The sequence below is a fragment of the Botrytis porri genome (genome assembly GCF_014898465.1).
Source record: "Botrytis porri strain MUCL 3234 chromosome Unknown BPOR_009, whole genome shotgun sequence".
Classification (NCBI taxonomy): Eukaryota; Fungi; Ascomycota; class Leotiomycetes; order Helotiales; family Sclerotiniaceae; genus Botrytis; species Botrytis porri.
Genome location: NW_024066083.1, coordinates 1,103,550 through 1,115,217, shown reverse-complemented (window position 1 = coordinate 1,115,217; position 11,668 = coordinate 1,103,550). Strand labels below are relative to the sequence as shown.

Here is an 11,668-nt window from a genome sequence, read left to right as displayed (position 1 = left end):
AGTGATTGTACAGGGATTGAAAGTCGAGGTTGGAGTTTGTCAGATTGCTATTCGTTACTCGATTTTGTTTGTTGGTTCGAGAAAGGTGGGCAGATTAGAGAAGTTGAAATTGGATATGAATTGTTGTGTATCGCGAGCCTTGGTGTCGTGAAGTAATCGCAATAGTAGCAACAGAACCGATCATGCCAAATCGCAGAGTAATGTATGAAGAATCCACGAGAACAGTCAATGTAGCAGGGTTGAAACCGTGTGTGTTCGAATAATTGAAGTATGCGGAGGTTGAGAAAAGCAAATCATCAACTCAATCCAAATAAACCCATCCAAACCCCCCAAGGAAATTGTATGCGAAATTAAAAAGAATCAACCGTTCTTCTCCAAGAACTCTTTTGCTTCGTTCACTTTGGTAGCTAGATATGGTGAACCGCCTCGATCCGGATGGTTCAACATCATGAGGGTACGGTGATTCTTTCGTATGCGCTCTTTGGTAAGTTGTCGTTCGCTGCGGGAGAAGACAGAATTAGTTTATGCGATGGATTGAGAATGGATGAGGGATGAAGAGTGGTAAGCATGCCTGAGTTGTAAAATAAGTGCAGCTTCTCTGCGATTCATCTTGGGCTCAAAACCACCCTTATAAAAAGCTTTTCCAAGTGCGCCGACGGCTTCTCCGCGCGATTTTCGGAATGCTACGAGACCTGCGCGGCCCTGGGAAATAGTTAGAATTTGGGACTCATTGATTGGGCTAGATATGGGAGTGAAAACTCACTAGAAACGCCGCAGCAGCAACCCCTGCAGTGATTGTTAGAATCGATGCCATTTTTTCTGGGACTCGGGCTCTGGAGATGGTGGTGGTGCGTCTGGTGAGAGAGAGGGGCGGCGTTCTTTGATATCTTCCCAGTATCCGATGGATTTCTGTGCTAAGTGTAGCTGGAATTCTGATTCATGTGGGTTCGGGCCGACCATTGTTCCTGGAGGTGTGCTGGTTTTGATTTTTTTGGAAACCAGCGGCCGCTTCGGCTATCAACCAATGGATACTTGTTGATGGGAAGTATGATTATTAAGTTGCTCGGTTTATTGTGGAGATAGTAAATGGTTGTGTCTGATGGTTTTGTTGATGGATATCTTCGTTCTGACTTGATCAAAGACATAAACAATATTGAACGATAGACTAGGTACTTTTGTCTGCTCTCATCGGGATGGGATGATATCCTCCAGAATAATTGAATACTTTTTGTTCACTCATGATCTCTAGATAATTGAATATTTCGGGTATCACTACATTTCTTTCACTGGGCACTTGTTATATCTGAATATACCTACAGACCTTATAATTTGTTCAGATCTTGCGAAGTCTAGGGCATATTGTGCATGTTTAACACTTATCAAATACGTACCTAGGTAATGGTAACTTTGATATCAACGAAGACCCAAGCATTCTAGGGATTCTCGTCTAATATCTATCAACTTATGGTCCTATATATCCTGTATCACAGTCGGAAAATGAAGAGAGTGAGTGTGAAAATATTGCCATATATTGCCGTTGAAGACAATGAAACATTCAGTGGAACGTACCTTGTGTAGTGCTTTCATTGTAAGATTCTATAATAATAAGTATACTAAATCACTTATTAATATCTTACTAATTAAGAGATATATTGATGACTAACACATATACAATATGATTTTATATTATAAAATTATATTATTATATTATTATATTATTATACTATCATATCTCTTATCGAATTGGTTTATAATGAAATAAAATATAATAAAATCATATGAAAGATTATTATTAAATCAGACTAAATTAATTAGTTATACTTTCTTTAAATAATTCTATAAGATTCGATTCAAATCGATCTTATTTATAAGTATAAAAACTACTAGAATTTCATTATAAACTATGAAAACCTAGGATATTCTTTAAAGAAAACCTAGAAAAAGCAAGCAAATTCAGATTCATTTAAGCTCTTTCTTATAATTTGACTTCAATTCAACTCTCATATTATATTCAATTTATCCCTTAAGCTAAAGTGACTAAGTCTTTCATTAATACTAGAATACTAATATTATTATTACTATTCTAGAAGCCAACCTCCAAGAGTTGTGAACGAGGCCTCGATTTGATGGGAGCTGAGTGAATTAATGGCAACTATCTATTTCACGTTTTCCGCAAACGTTATATGTTCGAACCATTAAGCTATCTCAAACATCAAACGATATTATAGGACGCACAAACTGTGGAAATGGAAAACACTGTCATCTGAAAAGTAATTCAGATCCCGTGCATCATGAACATTTCTCTCGCTTCTCAGAGTTCCCCTCTCTGTGCATCGCTCTCGAATCTATCTTCTAACAGATCGGCTAATAATGCTCCCCTATCTGAGATTCTAGATTGAGTCTGGTCAATGCGATTAACCTAACTACTGTCTGCAGTTATGACGGCCCACTTGCACTCCTATCAAGACATCAGACTTCCACTCTCGATGCAAAGCTAGTGAGTTGGAGGTATATAATCTCTTGAGGAATTTGCCGACTTTGAAGCTCCTAAGCGGGCTGGAGGGCCTTACTCTGCCGATAACTTCGAGTAGCAAGTTTTTTGCCCACCAATCTAACTATTTGCCCAACCTCGTTCTCCCCTGGATCTGAACTTCTGGTACAGCGAGAATGCTTTGATCGATTCTCTTCCTCTTTGTTCTTGGGTGACATTATGTAGCTATCACATTCGTAATACAGGCTTCTTAAATATGAAAGTTTTGAAATTCTGATCTATATTCTTCTGACTTCCCAAACCTAAACTGCTCAAAATCGTCGTTTGTGCTTGCCTCATTCGGCCAGCTATTCTTTAGCTCAGCTGAGTTTGAATGATCTCAATTTTCGAGGATTTGCTGTACCAAGTCTCATTGCATCAACGCTTTTGGCGTCTTCTGCTATCCAATGTATCCTCCTTGAAGTTTTTGGTAATATCATCCTCCTTAGGCATATTTCATATATTGCGTCTCAAGGTGTGATCTCGCATCAAAAGACTCACTTCTTTATTTGTCTATAGATAACCGCTTTTTTCATGGACTCTCTTTAAATAAAGGACATATATAGGTAGGATGATCACCATCTCATCATTCTCGCCCTATCCCTTCTCAAGTTATCCTCCTCATATTACTGTTGAATGCTGTGAAAGAGCTAACCTACACTCAACAAAACATTAAGCATCATTGAAGGGAAAAGTGTGTACTATTGCACATTTACTTGATGTCATTCAGAATCCTAATTTTGATTAATATCTTCCTCTACATAAAACTTCCTAAGGTTCTTAGTTGTGCTGAGCTCGACTTTTCTCACTAGTCCTTTCAACCAACATCCTAACCGAGATTATATATACAAAGCAAGTTGATAGAACTTCTTGATGGTAATACTAATGAATGGACCATAAGAATCACAGTTATGCTGACCATTTTCGGACTTCTTCTGCATATTTCTGTTTAAGAAAGCGATTGACAGATTGACACAGAACATAGATGCACTGGTTATCGCTGGCAATACTCTCTTCCCCATCTGCAATAATACCTTCATATATGCTGCTTCTATGAATTCATCTCTTTCTTTGGCAGCCTCTATCTGGTATCATTGCAATAGTATTTGCTATCCACTGCTTTGGGTAAAGTTCCGTCTTATCACCAGCCTTTTGAAAATGAGTGCAGATACACTCCCTTGCATGAATTCATTCATCTCAGGATTGAGATGCAAATATGTGTGAGATCCAATAAACAAGCCCGATAAGTAATTCACTAAAAGAGAAACAGTTTTTGACAACAGTATTGATTCCAGATAGGGGCAAAGGGTCTGACCAAAGATTCCACGTTCATAGAAATTGCCAGTATTAGTGTCTAATATTTCAAAGGGGATTCAATACTTGACCACCAAAAATTGATATCTACGGACACGAATTTCGCGGCGAATTCCAATGCAGAGCTGATTCATCAGCGCTCATGTCGCAGATAGTCAAATTGATGGAGAGTCTGGAAGATAAGAAAAGCTTTTTTACTTTACAGACTGAGAAAACGCAGAACGAGTTAAATCGTGAGTGTTCTAGGCAGCTGTGGAAGCTTTATCGAGGTTTGTGATGGTGAAGGTGATACGGAGGATGGAGTCGGAAGGAGATAGGGTGGTAAATTTTCAAATTTTCTAGTAAGACTGTATTTTTGAAAAAGAAAAGGGGAAATAAATAGTCCAGATTAGCTGAGAACTATTCTCGAGATTGGAGGAAATGATGGTAGTGGATAGGCAGGTTTCGCTGAGTGTATACTATGCAAACATTGATGGGTGCGATTTTCAACAAGAATATTAAACTTGCAAAGCTGAGTGAGCGGGCCCAATTGCTCTGTTAACATTCGTGATATCTGATTATATATCTTTAAATCCGTGGTGTGATCGTCTAGCAGTAGACAGTAATTTTAGAGGTCTAAATGGTGTCTAAGCCTATCACTTGGCTGTCTAGCAATTGAACTTAATTTGTCCTGTTTGATTACTCAGCGTTATCTATCCTCTTTAATGCTCTTTTTGCTCTCTAGACAATAAAGTTCAAATATTATTAGTACGAAGTAAATACCAATATCAAACACTCATCATCCTTCTACAAAGACCAGGTCCTCCTCATTCCAATCCTCTGAATATAACCTTCAGCCACACAAACCACTTCAGAGACAATTTCAAATGGCAACCTCAACTCTTCTCCTTCTCTTCAAATCCATATCGATCATCTTTGGCATTTCCACAGTAATCACAGGAATACAAGCACTACTAAATCCCATCGCATTCAGCAAGACATTTGGAATCACAGTGCCAAAAGAAAATGATACACCCATTCTCAGAAGTTATATAACACTGATGGCCACGCGACAATTGGCGACGGGAACTTCTATACTGTTGTTAGCAAGAATGGGTCATTATGTATCGGTTGCGTATATCTTGATGGTGGCGGGGATTATCGTCGCGGGAACGGATGGAGTGTTCATTGCGAAAAATGGAAGCACGAAAATGGGTATTGTACATGCTGGCCCGGGATTCGTTATTGCGGTTGTTGCTGCTGCTACTATCTGGTGGGAGGGATAGAAATTTTGGATGATTTCAGAATATGATGGTTGCAAGACTGTACTATGTATGTGCTTGTCTGACTAAATTACAGATCAGCTCACTTTGTGACAAATTTGCAGATGCTTTCTGAGCAGAATATAGTGATTGTTTACATTTGATTTTGATTGCTAGGATCTCTCATTTGCATTCACATTGTCTTTTATCCATTAATTTAGAATTTTGTCATTGATCTCCGTTTCCGCCTCCACTTCGAATGCCAACTCTTCAATCACCCGAATGGATACCACCAATGCGCACCCATCCCTCCAGATTACCCTCACCAGCCATGATGATAGTACACAAAAATATACCATTAGAATCTATGAAAACTGTAGAACAACAAAAGGAATTTATTAAAAATTGTTGGAGGGGAAAAGTGGAGGATGAAATCACTGCTGTCGCTGCTGTGTTCTGTATCGTCGCTGCTGGAAAGTAAGACGTTCATTCTGAAGAAGAGAAGCCTCATAAGTTAGTATTGGCCGCATCTTCAAAGGAAGGTGAGAGAGGGAAAGCGTCCTGACAATACGCAAAGCTCATGAATTGTCCTGAGGAGTCTTTGGGATATTGCAAAAAACTTATAATACTCAGAGGATATGAGAGAAAGTTTCTTAAGATGTTTAGAAGTGACCAAGGTACTCCGTGTAGAGCACGTGTATCATAACAGAGCGGTATTGGAAAGTGTCCTATACGGAAAACAGAGGTTCATGGATAGTTTGGAGATGACACAGCACTCAAGAAGCATTGTTCCAATCATCTAGTAACTCACTAAACCCAGGTTATAGAACTCAAACAAAGCATGTCCTCGAGAGATAAACAAATTAACGAATGGAAGAATGCCAGCTATAGTAAGATTACATCTACCATGCAAACATCTACATGGATGTAGTATGTCACATCTCATCTCTCGAGTACTGCAGCAACCTCACCGAAAGATTGAAACTCATAAACTCATGTACTTAAGAAATCGATGCATGATCAGAAACACCAAGAGGATAAATCTTTCAAGGTCGAAATTAACCACCAAGAGCTTCCACAGAATGTACGAAAGCGCAAGACAGTTGGGGAGAAGGTTACAAAAGAAGCGAAGCCCATACCACCTGTCAGAATTCAATCCGTGCGTCTATCATCACCTCATTCCGCAATTACCTACGACTGAATAAGACATAATTGCACCATTTGCCTGTGAAGATAAATAAATTATGAGATGCATCTACACAAGCAACACCACCACCCAAGCTTCTAAAGAGCACTGTCATTCCACCTGCGATCTCCAAGCTGAATACAATCTCTCCCATTCTTTCTGGTGATCCGCATCGGTCCGTCAAAATTATGGCCCCACCTCCTCCAGTAATTCGCACTACCGGAGCGACGATGCTACGACAGGATCATCAGTTGTGGACACAGCACAATACCTCCAATCGAAATCTATTGGTGAAAGCCGTCGTATTGCGTCGTCTCCTTAGGGTGCGTGAGAATAAGAAGGCCATGCTACAATCTTCTAATGATGAGGCAAGTGTAGGAACTGTACACAAAATGCCTCATATATCAAACCAGCCAGAGAAGGAACGAGGTCTGCAAGGAAACAGGAAAACAATAGACAATGATATTGGAAATAGCAGAGCGAGGAAGCTTCTAGTAAACGAGGGCGCAACAACAAAGATTTCAAAGAAGCCAATGAACAAGATTGAATCCGAACCGCAGGGCCAGACGAAAGAGGGAGAGAGAACTACCAAGAAGCTAAGGGTTCATTGTCAGCGTATGGTTTGGATACAATCCAGGGTATATCTGAGACTCAAGCACACGATGGAGAAGAACTAAGTAGTGTTAGGGAAACCAAGAAGCGAGAAAACCTCTAGTACCACGAAAATGCAGCATCAAATTCCATTGCTGAGTATGTGTCTCCTTACAACTGACCTCCAATGTACCTGACGATCATGGTTCGTAGATCATCACAATTCTGATACGTCAAACGATACGAGTAGAAAGGAGCAAGTTCTAGATTTCGACGATCTTAACCCACTCGGGGCCCTCTGCTGCACCCTCCAGGAGTTACATGAACAAACTTCTAGACTTTTGGTTCTGTAAATAATCGCAACTGTGTCTTCTCCACATCGGTATCGGAGAATTGCAGAAGACAGATAGATACATCGTAGATGTTTCCCATAATTTCCGGCCCGATCGTTTGTAGATTGTCTCTCTTCTCGGAACGAGAATTGTGGAGAGTTAATCAAAATCTAGACTTCTAGAACAATAATTTCGATTCGAGGGAAACATTTTTGGTAAAAGGAGAATCGTCGTTTCTGTGACAATGAGATCGTGTCTCCTTTTGTTTTGTTGCGACCCAAAACATCAACAGGGGGAAAAGATCCCCAGTCCCCCATAATTTCCAAAGGAAAAGAAAGTTCTAGATTCAAGTCACTTGACTTCCAGATTTTCTACAGGCTCCAGCAGGACAAGAAATTGGGTATACGGAAATATACACGCGTTTCAATATTCAATATCAAATCAAGTAATCGATATTTTCAGTCGAGAGTCGAATAAATATATTTATAATCTTTACATGTAATATACCCTCTATAGTATTCATGTTTAAAGTGAAAGTTGATATATTGTAAAGTGTTGAAATATAAGTCTTTTCGAGAAATGGGCATCGGTGTTCACCAATCTGCAGAAAATGTGGATAATCTATGGTCTTTTTCATGCGTGGAAAATGCTTCAAAAAAAAAAAGTAATCATTTCGTGCAGGAACAACACATCTAGGGAATGCGTGCCGAAAGTATTCTAAGGGGTTGATGGCTCAACAATGTGAAAGTGCGTTTTTAGCGTGAAAAGTGTTTGGTATGAAGGCATTCAACCAGGTTAAACTGACGAGTGTCACTTTGACATCGGATTGAGGTTCTGGCATTCAAGGCTTCGATATTTTGATGTTTTGATGTTTTGATGTATGCAAAAATGGCATCATAAATGGTCCAGAACTCTTAGCCTTTGAGTCATTGCGTCGTCTGACTGAAAATGATGATGGAGACTGGAGTAGAGCTTCTGAATTTTCTGATAGCATGTAACCATTCCCAATCAAGCATTTTTGAAACTTCGGAGGCAATACCGAGATAGTGGTTGACTTGTGGAGCAGCTGATACCGAGCTTCAATGCAAAGAAAGCCATCGAAGATGAAGGTCACTTTTAGAAGAAACTTCAAGGTCGAGGTCGCTATGAAAGGGTTCCCGAGGAAGATTTTAAAATGCATACCTAACTACTGAATGTCAAAGCAACAGTCAATAGCCGGGAGCCGGGAGGAATTGAGACGGAGATAGACTCAGATAGTCCTGATCTTTACCAACTCTCAAAGCTATGACGAGCGCCGTTGAAGAATGATGAACAATGATTTGAAATTGGATGAAGCCGTCATTAAGGATGAGACGGTGAAAGCTATGGCTGCAATTAATAAAGAAGCTCAAACAGTTCTGAAAACTTGGATATACCACAGGCTCGAAGCCCAGGCCACTACAGATCACTGCTATGTATTTGTATACACAAAGCAGTAATCTATAACTTAGTAATGGTCATAGAAGTAAGACTAGTCCATTGAATAGTCAAGACTCTTCCATGTCTAGGATAGGGGCATCGAGATTGTTTCCAAACGCGAGTTCTCAACTGCCTTTTCGGCAAAACAAACCCAAGGCTCTTTCCGCATGTCAACATTTAGCAATCCGGAAGATACCCAAGTAGACGATACGGGAAATAGCCGTCTTCAGCCACGATTCTCATCAAGAGTAAATATCGAAAGGAGCACAATAGATCGCGTGTCTGTAATGAACTCGTAGACTTCTCACAGGTCAAGCGTGCCATGATTAGAATCTGGTCATCTTAGCACCCCCAAGTAACACGCGGCATTATATATTGACTTACCACCCTTGAACATGTACGCAGTCATATTTACGAAGGTAGAAACGGAAGCCAAATACGTACTCCAGTACTGCACCGCCTCGTCTGGGGAACGCGTAAATCTCTTGATACCTGTGCAGATTGGCACGGATTAAGACAAACAAATTTTGAGTTCCGGATCAAACCCTCGGTGTCGGTGACTCTGTCGATTTTGAGTCCGATCGAATAAAGTTTTGACTCTCAGGTGCTGTAGGCATACCAGCACAGTTTGACATGAGAAAGTCAATTCTGAGTGGACAATGGACATTGGACATTGCGGCCATTGCGGAGTTTGCGGGGTCGGAGTGAAGTTGGGGGAGGGCAGCACCTGCGGACTTACGAAGCACCAAGCTTTCAACAGATATGAACCGAGATGGTGAGAGGAACATGTGATTGAGGGATTCCAGATTGGTCAGCTTGTACGTTGAAGCGCATTAGGTAGGTACTCTACACGAACTACGGCATTTCTTTTCGACATGTTTTCTTCTTATTTTCGAGACTAAGATGAAGTTCTAATAAAACCTTATACTTGCGGAAGGGCTACCCGCTGGAGGTCCATTTCACATCTTCGCAACGTTAAACTAAGTTTCGACAAGAAGTACACATGTTCTCAAGGCTCTCAAGGCTGATATCGTAGATCTACAGCATGTGGTAGTCCTCCGAACCAGCTCTCAATCTTTCAATCTTTCACTCCATATAGAGTAGATATGTATTGATCCCTACTGTCAATCATATGAAACCCCAGTGTTTTCGACAGCTTTGGTAGATCTGTTCATTGCATAGAAGACTCTGTCTTCTACCTCGAAATTCTATCTCGATGCCTCCTAATATACTCGATCGCCCTAATGGTAAAACCACCAAATAATTTCGAGGGTATTTTTACCATTCCACTTACAACGACGCACGGTTGTCGGACAAGCTCTGAAGATTCATAGAGATCCATAGATATTAGACAAGCCTTGTAGCTCCTTGGGCATGAGAGTCGCGGTTGATCTTTTGGTGCGAAGCGGACATATATTGTGGGTTTCTTCTGTAAACACGATTAAATCCAAGAGATTAGCAGCGAACTTCTGAGTCACTTGACGAGTCTATTTTGCTGGACATGTCTTTCGGCCATCTCCTTCGCTATGATTTTGACAGGAGAATTTGACTTTTTACGAGAGATTTAACAATGAAAGGGTTGAGTGCCGAGTAGATGGGAAAGGGATCTCAAATTCTAATACATACCCTCCTCATTCAGCCGTCAATGTGAAATCCTCAAGGTTATACTGAAATATGAAAAGAGTAAAGGAGATAATTCGGGGATATGTTTGATGTATCTACCGGTATCAAACAACCTTTCGGGACTGATATTATTGTCTAGCTATTCCCTCAACCCTACCGGCATCTGTGTGTGTGTAGTATTGCTTCTTATCACTACCCAACCCAATGTGCCTCGTTCCCAGAATAATCTGGCGTAGTAAAACTTTAAAAGGGTTGCCTGGTTGATTGCGCTCGGAAGTCTAATAGGTAAAGTACGAGATGTTCTTTCGTACCTGATGTACGTCGTAGACAAATCGCAACCCTGTAAGTATTTTTTAAAGGAGACACGCACAGTCACCCGCGAGTTGTTAGCTGACTTGCCCCGAGTAGAATATTTTTCTGGCGGCAACTTTGAAAAATTGACAAGAACCAAATGGGCATGCGTATGGCTTCAAGTTACATCGTAGCATGCAATATAGTCTGATTAAGCCTCTCTTGTATTTACGTAGGGGTAAAGGAAAGCATGGGATTTGTGAAGGTTCCCGGTACATGCCACGATGGTGTTTAGGGATCGACTTTATCTGAGCCTACGGTATCAACCCATCACCTTCCGACAAGACGGTTCACTCGAAGGAGTAGAAGATCTGTTGATATTCAATATTCTCCAACACTCCCCCGCAACTCACGGATGATTTTCATTTGATCGTCTAGGGACAAATCGATTTTACGCAGCACATCGCCACAAGAACTACTCCTTAACCTTATAGGGCATGTACAAGCAATAATTTAGCCCCTTCATCAACAGAGCAACCGAATACGCCCTGGAGGTGCTCTAACCATTCACGTAGACACCTACTCTAGCTGTTCGCACCTATGCACTTGTACGAAAGTACGGACATAGGAAGTAGGAACCGACCAACCGACGATGCCGAGTTAATTACTACAACTGCCTAGTCTATGTCGGCCAGATCCGAATCAAAGTATAGCCACAGACTACAGTAGTAGCGATGAATAATCACCATGATGCCAATACCACCAACAATACCTCAAGACGTTACTTCAAGAGGTCACTTGAATTCTTCATGGCATTATTTTGAGTCATTCCCGCGTGAGAGCTGCAGCCTACATGACCATGGGACGATAGACCATTTCTCTCCAGAGTTGTATCAGACCATAGCAATTGACGCAGCACATATCAGCTGTTTACTCTTATCAGAAACCAAGGACAATATTCGTATCATTATTGGGTATCATTGGTTTCAAGACATACCAAAGTTTACGCGTACTCCACCTGTTAGCTAATCAATCCACAACAAGTCTTGGAACACTAATTTTGAATTTGGATTGCTGCGGAGTACAGCCCGTAGTATTTTCG

General features: G+C 40.8%; 4 protein-coding genes across 4 annotated transcripts; 2 read left to right on the top strand and 2 right to left on the bottom strand.

The window, feature by feature from the left end:
* Positions 1-360: 360 nt before the first annotated feature.
* On the bottom strand, positions 361-814 carry EAF01_007150 (uncharacterized protein; the record flags this gene model as incomplete). Its single annotated transcript, XM_038915405.1, has 3 exons — positions 361-499; positions 572-702; positions 764-814. 3 exons carry the CDS (start codon positions 812-814, stop codon positions 361-363), a joined length of 321 nt encoding a protein of 106 aa, XP_038769043.1.
* Positions 815-4,710: 3,896 nt separating this feature from the next.
* Positions 4,711-5,109, top strand: EAF01_007149 (uncharacterized protein; the record flags this gene model as incomplete). Its single annotated transcript, XM_038915404.1, has 1 exon — positions 4,711-5,109. One exon carries the CDS (start codon positions 4,711-4,713, stop codon positions 5,107-5,109), a length of 399 nt encoding a protein of 132 aa, XP_038769042.1.
* Positions 5,110-6,459: 1,350 nt separating this feature from the next.
* On the top strand, positions 6,460-7,215 carry EAF01_007148 (uncharacterized protein; the record flags this gene model as incomplete). The annotated part of the gene is made up of 3 exons (XM_038915403.1): positions 6,460-6,886; positions 6,959-7,021; positions 7,076-7,215. The coding sequence occupies 3 exons, from the start codon at positions 6,460-6,462 to the stop codon at positions 7,213-7,215; spliced, it is 630 nt and encodes a 209-aa protein (XP_038769041.1).
* Positions 7,216-9,191: 1,976 nt separating this feature from the next.
* EAF01_007147 (uncharacterized protein) lies at positions 9,192-9,440 on the bottom strand (the record flags this gene model as incomplete). Its single annotated transcript, XM_038915402.1, has 1 exon — positions 9,192-9,440. One exon carries the CDS (start codon positions 9,438-9,440, stop codon positions 9,192-9,194), a length of 249 nt encoding a protein of 82 aa, XP_038769040.1.
* Between the last annotated feature and the right edge of the window lie 2,228 nt (positions 9,441-11,668).